The sequence below is a fragment of the Leuciscus leuciscus genome (assembly GCF_965113295.1).
Source record: "Leuciscus leuciscus genome assembly, chromosome: 8".
Lineage (NCBI taxonomy): Eukaryota > Metazoa > Chordata > Actinopteri > Cypriniformes > Leuciscidae > Leuciscus > Leuciscus leuciscus.
The window spans coordinates 3,312,818-3,329,341 of record NC_138732.1 but is presented as its reverse complement, the minus strand read 5'-3'; the positions used below and the strand labels follow the sequence as shown (position 1 = coordinate 3,329,341).

General features: G+C 39.8%; 1 protein-coding gene and 1 long non-coding RNA gene across 2 annotated transcripts in view; one reads left to right on the top strand and one right to left on the bottom strand.

Moving 5' to 3' along the window:
• Positions 1-16,524, bottom strand: part of pigg (phosphatidylinositol glycan anchor biosynthesis class G (EMM blood group)) — a 153,066-nt gene that overhangs the window by 88,783 nt on the left and 47,759 nt on the right. The window contains exon 6 of the mRNA XM_082178698.1: positions 8,532-8,744. Coding sequence (XP_082034824.1) covers positions 8,532-8,744 — 213 coding nt within the window. The remainder of the gene's footprint in view (positions 1-8,531; positions 8,745-16,524) is intronic.
• On the top strand, positions 13,293-13,609 carry LOC309504213. The gene is made up of 2 exons (XR_014208023.1): positions 13,293-13,335; positions 13,488-13,609. It is a non-coding gene; the product is annotated as an uncharacterized lncRNA (long non-coding RNA).

Below are 16,524 nucleotides of genomic sequence, written 5' to 3'. Positions count from 1 at the left end.
TGTGTGTGAGTGACTGTGAGAGTGAGTGAGTAAGTGAGTGTGTGTGTGTGTGTGTGTGTGTGTGTGTGTGTGTGTGTGTGTGAGTGAGTGAGTGAGTGAGTGAGTGAGTGAGTGTGTGTGTGTGTGTGTGTGTGTGTAGGAGTGAGTGAGTGAGTGAGTGAGTGAGTGAGTGTGTGTGTGTGTGTGAGTGCGAGTGTGTGTGTGTGTGTGAGTGAGTGAGTGAGTGAGTGAGTGAGTGAGTGAGTGAGTGAGTGAGTGAGTGAGTGAGTGAGTGAGTGAGTGAGTGAGTGAGTGAGTGAGTGAGTGAGTGAGTGAGTTGCCAGGCTCAGGATGTGTGTAATAATGCAGTTCACAATGCATCCTGGGTGAAAGTGCTGAAAATGCTACAAAAGGAGAATCCTCAGAGGGTTTGGAGCGATCAGGCTATTTCTGTATTCTGCAGTGTGTGTTCTGTGCAGTGAAACACACAGATCATCGCCTATGTTTGCCAAATATACATCATGCAATGAGCTCGACCTTGAACAGCACAACGAATCAACGCAATCATTAAGATTGAAATATTATTGAATATAAAATATAATATATTAGAGCATCCATATATACTTTATATTGCATGCTATACAGAACATTAGAATACAAGTCATATGGCTTCATAAACACACACACACACACACACACACACACACACACACAGAGGGAAAAGCAGGTCAGGATCTCGAGTGTGACTCAGGCTTCTGCTGTGTGTTGCATTTTAATTCATAAGCTTCAGCTCTCAGCATGTTACCGTGGGAAAAGTGTTATCTGGAGAAAACCTCCAACGTCTCGCTTTCAGGTCAATGTGCTCAGAGAAACTCTGATGAGCGATTCTCCTCCTAATCACAATAATTCATCCGCAATTTAATTAAGTGCTTCATTAGGCTGCAGAAGCATGATGGAGAACTTCTACACAGCAGAGAGAGAGAGACGCGGGTGAAGCCGGGTCATATCTGCCCGTACGTCACACACAAACGCAAGCGCTGACCTCTAATAATCTCAGATTTTGGAATTTCCTTCAGAAAATGGAAGGATGAAAGTGGGTGGCACAATTTGTCGTCCTCATCAATCAGATCTCATCCTCCACTCGCTCCCGAACCGTCACTTCAGCGCAGGTGGAAGAGGGGAAATATGACGTCTAGCGCATATTAAAGACAGAAATGACGAGAGTTGGCGGAAATCGGCAGCTTTGATCTGGTTTAACACAATTTAGTGCGCAGGAAGCTCTGGATTTGTGTGCAATGCAAGAAAATTTATGAAAATGAAAAGAAAATTAATTCATAATAAATGCAATGCAATGTAATAAAATCAAAGAAGTATCAAATTAATTAATTAATAAATTAATGCAATGCAATGCAACAAATTAATAAATAATACAATTTACATTTACATTTAGTCATTTAGCAGACGCCTTTATCCAAAGCGACTTACAAATTAGGACTAAATTCAGCGAGTCATCATAAAGAGGCAAAAGCAACAACAACGCAAGAAGTGCTCAAAATACGAAGTTCAGGTATTATTCAGAGTAGCATAAGCCTGATAAGTGATGTTTCAAAGGGAAAGTTTTATTTTTTATTATTTTTTTTATTATTTTTTTATAAGGTTAAGTGCTCATGGAAGAGATTGGTTTTCAGCTGTCTTTTGAATATTGTCAGGGATTCTGCATTCCGGATGAGGGTGGGGAGAGCGTTCCACCAGCATGGAACTGTGAATGAGAATGTTCTGGAAAGTGATTTTGTGGCTTTCTGTGATGGAATCACGAGACAATTAATTTATAATCATATTAATGCAATGTAATACAATTAATGAATTATAAAATTAATTAAAACAATTAGTGCAATGCAATGCTATAAATTAATTAATAATAAAACTAATTTATAATAAAAATTAATGAAATGCAATGTGATAAAATGAATTAAGTATCAAATTAATTAATACAATACAATGCAATGAATTAATTAATAAAAAAATCATGCAATGTAATAAAATTAATTAATTATAAAATGAATTCATAATACAATTAGTGCAATGCAATGCCATTAATTAATTAATAATAAAACTAATTTATAATAAAAATGTATGCAATGCAATGTAATACAATCAATGAAGTATCAAATTAATTAATAATAAAATTAATGCAATGCAATAAATTAATTAATAATACAATTCATTTATAATCAAATTAATGGAATGTAATACAATTATAAAATTAATTAATAAAATGAATGCAATGTAATATAATTAATGAATAATAAAATTAATAATACAATTGGTGCAATGCAATGCTATAAATTAATTAAAAATAAAACTAATTTATAATAAAAATTAATGCAATGCAATACAATCAATGAAGTATCAAATTAATTAATAATAAAATTAATGCAATGCAATAAATTAATTAATAATACAATTAATTTATAATAAAATTAATGCAATGTAATACAATTAATCAGTTATAAAATTAATTAATAATAAAATTAATGCAATGTAATAAAATCAATGAATTATAAAATGTATAAATAAAATTTGTGCAATGCAATGCTATAAATTAATTAATAATACAACTAATTTATAATAAAAAATGTATGCAATGCAATGTAATAAAATCAATGAATTATAAAATTAAATAAATGCTTAATTCTAAACTTTTGATCGGTACCATAGAGTATATTTAATTTATTTTGGTACTCAAGTACTCTAATATTTAAATAATGAGTAATTTATTACCCCAAAAATTGAAATGTTATTTAAGGATAAGTATGATACATACAGGATGAACAATATGAAAAGTATAGAAAAGTCATTTGAGAAGTAGACTGCAGCTTTAGAAACAGTGTTTACATTAAAGCAAATCACATTTTCATCCCTTCACACGTTCTCATTCAAAGACCCGAGCCAGCTGTGAGGAAAACACACTCTTGTCGGCTTAGCGTTTTCTTCCCGCCATAAAAGTAAAAATAAAAATAAAGAATCCTGATCCGGAGGGAAGCGTCAGCATCTGTGCTGCGGATTGACTTGGCTGTGCACTTATTTTAATGTTTTTTGTTTTTTTTTCATGCCAATCTTTTTTTGTGGTAGCAACAAATTTAGATAAACCTGTTCCTAAATGCACAGGAAAAAAGAAAAAAAAGAATGCTGGTTGGCTACTTAACATGTCAATCAAACAATGTATTTATTTATGCAGACAGTCTTACACTCCAGGAAAACAAGAATTAAAGACGAGCTTTCATGCTTTCTTCTCTATATCAGTGTCAGTGTTTCTGAACTCCTGAAACGCCTCCATTGTAGTCTTGAGTTTCTTCCGGGAACGAACACGTCACAATATTCCTCATTATAATAATTCATGCGCAGAATAAAGGGGCGGGGCCTGGTTGAGTTAGTTAGTAGTGTGTTAAACTGGCGGTTATGGGAAGGGGCGGGACATTTCCCAAACACACTCGAAGCGCTCGACCAATCACAACACACTTCTCCACCCGACCAATCAGAGCAAAGTGTGCTTTTCAGAAGGAGGGGCTTCATAGAGACAGGAACTAAACAGAGCGTTACTGACAGACTGGGAAGAGAGGAGCCGCAACAATGGAGAATGAGGAAAATAATCAACATTCAAGCAGGAAAACCTGTTCTAGTAGAGCCTGAAACAACATCAAGACTTTGTATTAGGACATATTCAAGTGAAAATGTCAGCAGACAGCTCCATCAAACACCACAACACTGAATAAACACACTCACACCTCATAAGCCAGCGAAACTCATGTAAGATGTGAGAAGTGAATGAGCCAGAGATGGATGTTTGTGGGAGGCCAGATATCCAGCTGAGAGGAAACACACACACACACACACACAGGGCTTGAGCTAAAGGGTATAAATTCTGTATTTCTACGGATTTAAAGTGCTTTAAAGGACCTGTCATGCCTGTGTACTCAAACCCCGAGCTCTTATGTCGGGTTACAGCATTTCATAAGCTTGTTACTCAAGCGGCAAAAAGGCTAAACAAACCCGAACTGGACTGAAAGCACAGTGCCAACAAAAAGCCCTAGATAGTAGCCAACTCTAGTGTGCTTGGCCATGGCTCAGTGTGAATGCATAAGCTTCATTAGGGGCGTTCGCACCGCAGGAACTAGGAACGATTTTAGCTCTAGGAACTCCTTTTGGAGGAACTAATTGAGCTTCTACTTCAGAGGCGGTCTAAACCAGCACTATAGGAACTATCCGTGACGTTAGTGTTCACCGATTGGCTGAACGCACGCGAAACACCATTTTTAAAAAAAGCTGTGTAAACACACAGATTATAGCCTATATATTTACTCCACAAACTAACTCTGTGAACATGTAAAACAGTGAAAGATAAGCCTCTTAATCTTTACGTTGAGGAGAAAATCCAATGCAACTTTGAGGGAATCAAGAGAAACACACAGCAAAATCCCCAGTGTTAAATTAACACTCCTCAGTGTACATGTGTGTCCAACTACAGGGTTTTAAAATTAACACTGAAGCAGTGTTGAAGTTAATGAGACAATTAAGTGATTAATTAAAGGAACCACTCGGTGAGTTGCACAGTTTTGAAAACAAACGTTAAGTGTTGTTTTAAGGACATGTTCGTGCATGGCCATAGACAGCCACTCTGAAGCGCTCAAAGGCGATTCTAAACCAGTCAAAAAGTCGAGACAGGACCCATCGTCAACATCTCTGTGTCCACCACTCTAGTTCATCCATAACAAACTACAAAATAGACTCAAAGTGTTAAATACCGGAATTATCCTTTAAGTGATGATTGAGCATTATTGCAGATACCTGATGTTAATAAGCAGAATCACTGAAGGAAAGATAGTAGGGCTGGGTATTGACACAAATTTCACAATTCGATTCGATTTCGATTCACAAGCTTGCAATTCGATTCAATTTCGATTCGATTCGATTCAATATTGATTATTTTGGATATCAGGTACAATACATGGCAAATTTTCTCAAGGAAAACAAATCTCTTAAATATTATTGTAAACTATATGAGTCAGTTGTAGCCTTAAAATACACTTAAAATACACTTAAAATACACTTCTTTTTTTTATAATAATAAAGTTATATGAAATTATATAAAAATTTTAATGGTGGCTGTCATAAAAAACTTTCCAGATTTATTCAAACATGCATTAAATATTGAAGAACATTAAAAATTATAATGAATATGTATATGGTGCATATGTTTAACAAAATACTCCTCTCTAGAGTTCATTTTTCTAGCTGACTGACGAGTGTATGGTCACTGGATATGTTTTTTTTTTAGATAAATGTATTACATGACATTGTTTAAGCTGATCTACTGACGTCTTTCCATGGTTGAAACACTGATTGGGCGATTCCATGTGACATGATACGGACTTCGATAAGGTGTACTCTATCTTTTAACACACTTTCAGATGCTTATTCATGTTTATTTCACACTGTAACTGGTGTTATTAAGGCGGAAGAGAAGATCATGTGCTTCTCTAGAGCTGAGCCAGAGCGATCTCACGCCACAGCGCCAAAACGGTATTTATGTTTTTGAATTTCGTAAGAAAATGGACATAATTCGAAATCTGAGATTTTGTTTCATATCAATAGTAACAAAGCACAAAGATTATTGCGATTTATTGGATGGGATGCAGCGCTACAATGTTACATTCATTCATCAACTGAAAACAGGATGACTAATCGATTCTTGGGATTTAAGAATCGATATTGTTTCGTAAAAATGAGAATCGATTAAAATCGAGAAATCAATATTTTTTTACCCAGCCCTAAAAGATAAACAACAAGAACAGAAACACGAGAGCTACAGACTTCGAGCCGTTACACATTATTGCACTTATTATTAACCAGTTTGACTTTATTTCTGTCATACACCTACACACGTTCTTATTAAGATTTAACAGAAGTTTAGATGGTAATGTTTAGTTAGTTTTCGGTCATCATTATGATGATTGGTGTTCACTTTAGTTTGGCTCTTGACACTTTTACTTTTTAACATTAGTTATTCTCTGGCTGCTCCAGCTCTGTGTTTATGAAGCACGTTTGCTGTGGCGAGAGAAAGTATGACCTGGGCTGCGTTTCCCGAAAGCATCGTAAGCATAATTTGATCGTACAGACCATTTGTTGCAATTGTTCTACGATCAAATTAGGCTTAAGATGCTTTTGGGAAACGCAGCCCAGGTCTTGATGGTTATGTTTCGATGATGAGATTACAGTCCTGTAGTGGCCTGATCCACTGATCTCACACAGCATTATAGACTGATTATACAAATGCTTCATTAATTTTTCATTACAGTAGCTAATTCCAGCAGTGCTTTAATAATCTGAAGGTTTTAAAATCACACATCAAGAATCTACATATGAATCTGAACAATGGTGACAATCACACAAATGCTTTATGTTGCAGTGCATGATGGGAGGCACCAATCAAAACGCATCCATGGCTCACATCATGCATTGTCCTGTCATTTTCATTGGTTTTTTCCTGTTTGCTTTTATTTTGCTATTGTTTTTTTCTGACTTTAGTAGCTTGTTTTGTGATGTTCAGAGTCGATCTGTTTGTCACTAGTTTGTTTATTGTCACCATTGTTGAGGTTCATCTGCTGATTCTTGATGTCTGTGTGTCTAAACACAAAGTCACAAAGTCAAAATTGTTCATATTGCTGTTGGATCTCAAACTGTATAATCTCAGGGCTACAATCACCAATACCAAAATGAGACATCAAGCATATAGTCAAAGATTTAGACTCTGAATGACATCAGTGAATCAACTCACTACATGATGATAATGTCATCATCACAACATATTGTGGGCAGGTCACCCTGTGGGCAGGCTTTCTCTTGCAGTAACAAATGTGCTTTATAAACACAATGTTGGAATAGTCAGAGAAAAAACTGACTATTCTTGACTATTAAGAGTCAAGAGCCCAACCAAAGCAAACACAGACCACCATAATGGTGACTTGAAACGGAAAATTCCATAAAACAATACCGTCTAAACTTCTGTTGAATATCAAGAACTTTTGTAGATAGTTAGTCAAATAAAGTCAAACTGGTTAATAATAAGTGCAATAATGTGTAATGGCTCGAAGTCTGTAGCTCTCGTGTTTCTCTTTTTTCTGTTCTTGTTGTTTCTCTTTCCTTCAGTGATTCTGCTTATTAACATCAGGTATCTGCAATAATGCTCAATCATCACTTAATTAATCACTTAATTATCTCATTAACTTCAACAGTGCTTCAGTGTTCATTTTAACACCCTGTAGTTGGACACACATGTACACTGAGGAGTGTTAATTTAACACTGGGGATTTTGCTGTGTATTTCTGCTCAGTAACACTGGACATCGACCACACGGCATACGCTAATAACTTTTCATTACTGTCTACTTTCTATGTATACCATTTCTACCTAATAACGTATTAGACAGCACTGTTAGACAGATCGTAAACTAATGAACATGGAGAATGGGAGCACTGTGAGCTCAGGCTCTGGCGTTCTCAGCGCCGTCAAAATAAAAGTCACAACAACAAGCGTGTCTTACGTCACTTCAGAGTTCCTACTGACGCAACCAGGAAAACGTTCCTAGAGGAATAATTAAGCTGGGTTTATACTCACCGGCACCCAGTTTGCGCGTCTAAATTAGTTGCTTATATTTACTAAATGAGCCTACAATAGCAGACATAAGCCCTTTTAATAAAAATAAAGGTCCATGTTTTGTAAAAATTTTCACGAAACTAAATTAAAATGTTTAGTGAAATTAGAAAAACATGTAAGATATTGTTAATTTAGTTCTCATACCCATTTAAATATCACAAGTATTTCATCTCAAGGTTTACATGATTCTTTTGTAGTGTGGTTGTGGTGAAGTGTAGGCTACTGAAATGTAAGGTGTGTACCTTACTTCTCACCGCTGATTCCTGATGGTTTAGAGGACAGTTACTCCAGTCGTTACAAGGAATAATACAACGGCGAGCGTGTCGAGTATAAACAAGGCTTTAGTTCTCGGGGAACCACTGAGCTGGTGTCACTCGGTTCACCGGACGAGAACTGGCTGAGTCTGGTTTCTTCCATTGGTCTGTTTTTTTTTTCTCCATTCTGTCACTGATGGAGTTTTGGTTCCTCGCCACTGGCTTTTGGCTTGCTTAGTCAGGGTCATTTCATTTAATATTCTACATTATTATTGATCTCCTGCATTGACACTATTATATGAGAACTGAACTGAGCTGGACGATGACATCACGGTTTTCTCCAGAGCGGCTATATATATATAAATGAACTAAATTAATCACTTTTTTACAACAAAAATGAACCATCACCGAACTTAAGCTGGACTGTGACGCTATTTTATTCTAGAAACAAACTTTGTTGGATTATTTTCCTGTTATCTCTGTAAAGCTGCTTTGAAACAATGTGTTGTAAAAAGCACTATATAAATAAATGTGACTCGACTGGACTGGACAAGACTGGACTGGACTGGACTGGCCTGGACTCACCCTTGTGGAAGGACGGGTTGCTGTCGTGCAGGAGTCGGCTGAGCTGGTGTCCGTTGATCTGCAGGAGGCGGAGCTGATCCCGGAGCGACGAGTCCTCGAACACGGCCGGGATCAGGCGTCCCACACTGTTCTGAGACACGGGCAAACCCAGAGCCAGGGCGAGGGTGGGGGGGAGATCCACCTGCTCCAGGACCTCCGGCTCCTCCAGGCCCGCTGGAACACACACACACACACACGTCAGTAACGGCTTCTCCAGGCCCACTGGAACACACACACACACACACACACATCAGTAACGGCTTCTCCAGGCCCACTGGAACACACACACACACACACACACGTCAGTAACGGCTTCTCCAGGCCCACTGGAACACACACACACACACACACACGTCAGTAACGGCTTCTCCAGGCCCACTGGAACACACACACACACACACACACATCAGTAACGGCTTCTCCAGGCCCACTGGAACACACACACACACACACACACGTCAGTAACGGCTTCTCCAGGCCCACTGGAACACACACACACACACACACACATCAGTAACGGCTTCTCCAGGCCCACTGGAACACACACACACACACACACACGTCAGTAACGGCTGCTCCAGACCCGCTGGAACACACACACACGTGTCAGTAACGGCTTCTCCAGGCCCACTGGAACACACACACACACACACACACACACACGTCAGTAACGGCTGCTCCAGACCCGCTGGAACACACACACACACACACACGTCAGTAACGGCTGCTCCAGACCCGCTGGAACACACACACGTGACAGTAACGGTTGCTCCAGGCCCGCTGGAACACACACACACGTCAGTAACGGCTTCTCCAGGCCCACTGGAACACACACACGCACACACACACACACACACGTCAGTAACGGCTGCTCCAAACCCGCTGGAACACACACACGTGACAGTAACGGTTGCTCCAGGCCCGCTGGAACACACACACGTGACAGTAACGGTTGCTCCAGGCCCGCTGGAACACACACACGTGACAGTAACGGTTGCTCCAGGCCCGCTGGAACACACACACGTGACAGTAACGGTTGCTCCAGGCCCGCTGGAACACACACACACGTCAGTAACGGCTTCTCCAGGCCCACTGGAACACACACACACACACAGACAGACACACACACACACACACGTGACAGTAACGGCTGCTCCAAGCCGTTCTTTCCTCGTTCCAGTGCTGTTCTGCAAACTGGCACCCAAAATGAAGACATATTTACATATTCAGACATAGATGCAGATCACTAGATGACACTGAATATCAATTTCTGCACGCTAAACTTGTAATATATTCTTCACATAAATAAGACGGACATCAGCGTTTAAGTCTGTGTTTCCTGCACTGCTGATGACTCTGAACTCAAGAAGTGCATTTATAATTTAGCTGAACGGTGTAGTGTTGCGTCGTCCTCGCTGGCTGTGCTCACTAACAAACCAGTAGACAGTGAGTGAGTGTGTGTGTGTGTAATGGGTAGGTTTAGGGGTCGGGTTAGTGTGTGTGTGTGATGGGTGGGTTTAGGGGTCAGGTTAGTGTGTGTGTGTGTGTGTGGGTTTAGGGGCCGGGGGTTAGTGTGTGTGTGTGTGTGTGTGTGTGTGTGTTGGGGATCGGTGAATCAGACTGAACTGATCACAGGAGTGTGAACAGTGATGTGTAATCCTACAGGAGATGCGGAGAGAAGTCCACAGAAGAGCTGATTATTAACAGGTCTCGGGACGCGCTGGTCTTGCAGTGATCTGATGGACGATGAGGTCAGCATGCAGAGAGCGTGAAGATGAGCTCATCTTTAAATAAAAACCACATGCTGCAAGAGGAAGCTGGTGTGAATGTGTGTGAGTGTGTATAGATGAGTAAGAGATCACCAAAATAGATCAGGCAGGAAAAGAAACAATTATCACATTCACCCTGACGGTCTGGTGCAGACAGATGCTCCGCCACGCCACACTCTCACTGGGAGAGGAAAAGAGAGGGAGTATAGGGATGAGTAGAAGTGGATAATGAGCATCTCACACAGATTTTCACACTCTAGGATGTGTGTGTGTGTGTGTGTGTGTGTGTGTTCACGTGGTTATGCATGCGTCATGTTTGAGCTGTGTGTATTGCGTCACATGATCAGTGCGACGACCGCTGCGCCAGCTCTGTGTGTCACAATCAATTACACACCGGACTCAATGCAAATTAATCCATTATAAAACAGTGGGGGGGATGAATTAATGCTTTATATTATCAGACAGAGATGAATCAGTGGGTAATTTAAAACCCCCGGGGCATAAAATTATCCGGCAGCATTCCTCTAATGCAATCAAACAGTCACAGACATTTGAGATTTAAAGGGGTCATGACATAAGAGATCTAATTTGCATTGATCTTTTGACATATAAGACGTCTTTGTACCAAAGTTTCATCGCTTTAAATGCCCTCCTCATTATAAACCAAGCATTTATTTAATCAATCGGCTCATTTTGATATTCCGTGATCAGTGACGTCACACAGGCAAATACATTTGCATATGCCCGCCTCCAGAGCAAGACATCGACCAATAGTTATACATCGTTGCATCATAGGCCCCGCCCACTATGTGAAATGGGTAGGTTTAGGGGTCGGGTTAGTGTGTGTGTGTTAGGGCTGCAACAACTAATCGATAAAATCGATAATAATCGATTATGAAAATCGTTGTCAACGAATGTCATTGTCGATTAGTTGGTCTGCTCACGTCACGGGGAGCGTTTACTGATGATGTCACTTTCATGACAACACAGTCACACGTGAAATGGCAGAGAGTACAGATCAATCGGCGGCAGAAAAAAAGTTTGCGCCCCAAGTCATCTAAAGCATGGGAGCATTTTACATTAAATGCAGCAAATAAGACTGTAATCTGCAGGTTATGCAACGCTGAGCTTGTGTGGCATGGAAGTACTACAGTGATGCACGAACACATGAAGAGGAAACACGTTGGTGTCACGGATGAAGGTGAAACATCAGCACGCTAAGCAAAAACTGTATCATTATATGAAGATGTGTATAGTCTAGTTTAATTCAATGCTACCGTGTAAACAGCTTTGTTTACTAACTTCTGGACTGTCACACTAGATCTATTTTGTCTCGAGCGTCAGGTTGCGCAATCAGTTCGCTCGCAACATAAGTGATGGATTAAAATAGCGCTACCGCAGAAATAGGTTAAATTAAATGGTGTTTACAAAGTGAAGCACTAAATATAAAGGCAGTTAATAACAGCAGCAGTAAAAGATTGTTTTTTAGTCACTGTAGTCAGTGGTTTTCAGCGAATGCTTGTGCACTAATGCATAATATTTCCTGTCCTTTTAATCAAGCCTGTTAGCTTGCTGCGTACCTCCATTCGGCTCTCTTTTTATAGCATTTGTCTACTATTAAGTTTTAATTGTTTTTCAAACGCGATCCACTGTGGCTCTACTACGTTCACATGCTTGTTTTCAGTCTTTCTATATTTAATTTATCAATATATCCTTATAATTCATTTAATTTTAAATAAAATTTAAATGATATATTTCACAAAATTAATGGAGAGGAAGTACCAGGAGGCATTCCCAAAAATTAAGAGTGCTATAAACACCACCAACAGCAGAATGGCTTTAACTACTGATATATGGACAAGTGTTGCCACTATGTCAAAATTAAAGATTATATTAGTAAAACTCAATGTGTGGCTTTTGCACTTTTTAAAGTACACTTTTACACATAAATACCCCGATTTAGGGTTTTATTTAGTTATAATAAACAAAAAAAGTAATTATTATTTTTTTTTTTTTACTTTTTATCCGATTAATCGATTAATCGAAAAAATAATCGTCCGATTAATCGATTATCAAAATAATCGTCAGTTGCAGCCCTAGTGTGTGTATGTGTGAGAGATGGGTAGGTTTAGGGGTCGGGTAGTGTGTGTGTGTGTGTGTGTGTGATGGTAGGTTTAGGGGTCTGGTTAGTGTGTGTGTGAGTGATGTGTAGGTTTAGAGGTTGGGTTAGTGTGTGTGTGTGTGTGTGTGTGTGTGTGTGTGTGTGTGTGTGTGTGTGTGTGTGTGTGTGTGAGTGATGGGTAGGTTTAGAGGTTGGGTTAGTGTGTGTGTGTGTGTGTGTGTGTGTGTGTGTGTGTGTGTGTGTGTGTGTGTGTGTGTGTGTGTGTGTGTGTGTGTATGTGTGAGAAATGGCTAGGTTTAGGGGTCGGGTAGTGTGTGTGTGTGTGTGTGTCTGCGCGTGTGTGTGCGTGTGTGTGTGTGACGTGTAGGTTTAGGAGTCGGGTTAGTGTGTGTGTGTGTGTGTGTGTGTGTGTGTGTGTGTGTGTGTGATGGTAGGTTTAGGGGTCGGGTTAGTGTGTGTGTGTGTGTGTGTGTGTGATGGGTAGGTTTAGGGGTCGGGTTAGTGTGTGTGTGTGTGTGTGTGTGTCTTTATGATGGGTAGGTTTAGGGGTCGGGTTAGTGTGTGTGTGTGTGTGTGTGTGTGTGATGGGTAGGTTTAGTGTGTGTGTGTGTGTGTGTGTGTGTGTGTGTGTGTGTGTGTGTGTGTGTGTGTGTGTGTGTGTGTGTGTGTGTGTGTGTGTGTGTGATGGTAGGTTTAGGGGTCGGGTTAGTGTGTGTGTGTGATGGGTAGGTTTAGGGGTCGGGTTAGTGTGTGTGTGTGTGTGTGTGTGTGTGTGTGTGTGTGTGTGTGTGTGTGTGTGTGTGTGTGTGTGTGTGTGTGTGTGTGTGTGATGGTAGGTTTAGGGGTCGGGTTAGTGTGTGTGTGTGATGGGTAGGTTTAGGGGTCGGGTTAGTGTGTGTGTGTGTGATGGTAGGTTTAGGGCTCGGGTTAGTGTGTGTGTGTGTGTGTGTGTGTGTGTGTGTGTGTGTGTGTGTGTGTGTGTGTGTGTGTGTGTGTGTGTGTGTGTGTGTGTGTGTGTGATGGTAGGTTTAGGGGTCGGGTTAGTGTGTGTGTGTGATGGGTAGGTTTAGGGGTCGGGTTAGTGTGTGTGTGTGTGTGTGTGTGTGTGTGTGTGTGTGTGTGTGTGTGTGTGTGTGTGTGTGTGTGTGTGTGTGTGTGTGTGTGTGTGTGATGGGTAGGTTTAGGGGTCGGGTTAGTGTGTGTGTCTGTGTGTGTGTCTTTATGATGGGTAGGTTTAGGGGTCGGGTTAGTGTGTGTCTGTGTGTGTATATGATGGGTAGGTTTAGAGGTTGCGCTAGAGTGTGTGTCTGTGTGTGTGTGTATGATGGGTAGGTTTAGGGTTACATTTGCATATGCCCGCCTCCAGAGCAAGACATCGACCAATAGTTATACATCGTCGCATAATAGGCCCCGCCCACTGGCGTTCAGTCGTCGAAAACAGGACGAATGAAAGAGTGAAAGAACGTTCGTCCGGTTTAAACAGCCGGTTTGTGTCTCTCTATAGACTTAAGAGTCAGAAACAAGTGGATGGTTTATGTTAAAGGCGTCCCGGATCACGGCAGAGGATTATATGTTTGTTCGGAGCATTTGACCACAGTGAAACGGAGAGTTCACAAAGAAACTGTTGTTGACAGATGAAGCAGAGACTGTGTCGAATCATCTGACAGCAGATATGCAGAATATATACGGAAGGATCACATCTAGAAATGTACGTTTGTACATGCTGTTGAACAGTTTAGGGTCAATAAGATTTGTTTCAAAAGGAAATTTTTACTTTTATACAGCGAAGATGCATTAAATTGATTAAAAGTGACATTTATAATGTTACAAAAGATTCTATTTCAAATAATTGCTGTTCTTTTTAACTTTCTCTTCACCAAAGAATGCAAAAACATCACGGTTTCCACAAAAATATGAAGCAAAAAACAAATTTTAAGAGTTTAAAATCAAAGTAATGAGGTGAAAGAATATTTTACAACAGCTAAAAAGTGCTTGATTTTATTAATTGGGAAATTATTGGTTTGAAGAGCGAACTGTACTGTAATGTTTATTAAATAAAGACTAGCCGGCATTAAATTACTACATTAGCCACACAAAAACACACATAATGATCATGAAAAACTGTAAATTCTGCAAGAAACCTTGACTAACATTATAAGAGAAAAAAAAATAACGTAATAAAAGTATTGCTCAAGCAAAGAAGAGTGTGAAACACGGCAAGCTCTCTCTTCTCGTGTGGAGTAATTGCCCTTCATTATGTGACACATTTCCACACTGAGTTTTAACAAAAGCAGAACTTATTTTTGTGCATAAAACACCTCTTGCAAATGATTTAAAATGCAAGACCGGTTCACATAACTCCCGAACGGATGAACAGATGCGTACAGCTTTGCACATTCTAAGAATATCTTGCACAGTCATTAATGCTGATCTGAAAAACGCAACTGTTTCTGATATAAGCATTGTTCGGTGTCGTGCACTGCGGAGAGTTTGCTTTTCATTTGCTGAAACAGACCTTTGATTCTGGAAGACTCATTACAGACTCTAGCCGTGTGTATCTTCCCGTTTCTAAATAAGGCACGTTCAGCTCCACAATATTCATTCTCTTAAATGCATCGGTGAATATGCTGGTTGTTAATGTGATTTAAAGCAAGGTAAATTTGAAAAATCATCACTTTTGTCACACCAACTCACATGGAGACTGATTTACAGTAGCGTTTATCGTGCGTAAAGCTTCTTAGCCGGACTGTCAGAGCCCTTGTTTAGCTGAGATATCTGTCATATGGCAAATTATTGGATATGGCTTAACAACTGTGGGAGGAACTTTGCAAACAAAATCCTGGCCAATATACTTTATTGAAGGACTAAGACATCAAATATACAGCCCAGGCTTAAAATAACTTTAGTTTCAAACAGAGTAACTTTGCAATTGAAAAAAAAAAAAAAATCGATAAATGTTTCTCTTGAACTTCAAAGCGAGTCGCAGAACCTTTACGTTCTTAATGTGAGTAACCTTTACTTCAAAACACCATGAGATAACATCCTTTTTTCGATAATCCAATTGTCAAATTCACCAGAGAAGACCCAAAAACTGCCTGAAATATCCAGGAAGGGTCTAGCAGTGACTTGGAGATCTCTAAAAGGGGGTGGGAACTACAAAACAGGGCGTGTCCTCACATTGATTGACAGATGACACGCGTGCAAGATCCCCCCGCCCTGAACCAGTTCAAAAGATGATTCTAAAGATTTCATTGGTCATGCCAATCACAGTGCTAACCCAGAGGGCCCTATTTTAAGGATCTAACAAAACTAAAATATAAGTACATAAACCGATTAATCGGAAAAATAATCGTCCGATTAATCGATTATCAAAATAATCGTTAGTTGCAGCCTTAGTCTGAATCCACTTTTTCTAGTTTTTAACGACGGGGAAAATGGTCGGTGCTCCCGGTGCATGGTCACCATTCTCTTAATGAATAATGGGTGCGTTTTGCTGTTCTCTTAATCAGTAATGGGTGTGTTTTGTCCCTGTTCTCTTAATGAGTTATGGGTGTGTTTTGTCCCTGTTCTCTTAATGATTAATGGGTGTGTTTTGTCCCTGTTCTCTTAATGAGTTATGGGTGTGTTTTGTCCCTGTTCTCTTAATGATTAATGGGTGTGTTTTGCTGTTCTCTCAATCAGTAATGGGTGTGTTTTGCTGTTCTCTCAATCAGTAATGGGTGTGTTTTGTCCCTGTTCTCTTAATCAGTAATGGGTGTGTTTTGGGCGTAACGTGCAATAAACCAATCAGAGTGTAATTTCACTTTCCCTTTAAAAGCCAGTTGCGATTGTGTGTCACAATTGTGTAATAAGCAGAGTGAGAGTGTGTGTGTAATAAGCAGAGTGAGAGTGTGTGTGTAATAAGCAGAGTGTGTATATTAAGCAGAGTGTACGCGCCTATAGGCGCACATTACTAATGGACCCTTTAAATAACAAAGCAAATACTGCGCATTTGACTTTAGACCAGTGTTCAGTTGGTCAATGGCTCAGTCTATTCCAGTTCCTCGAAATAGCAATGCTCCAA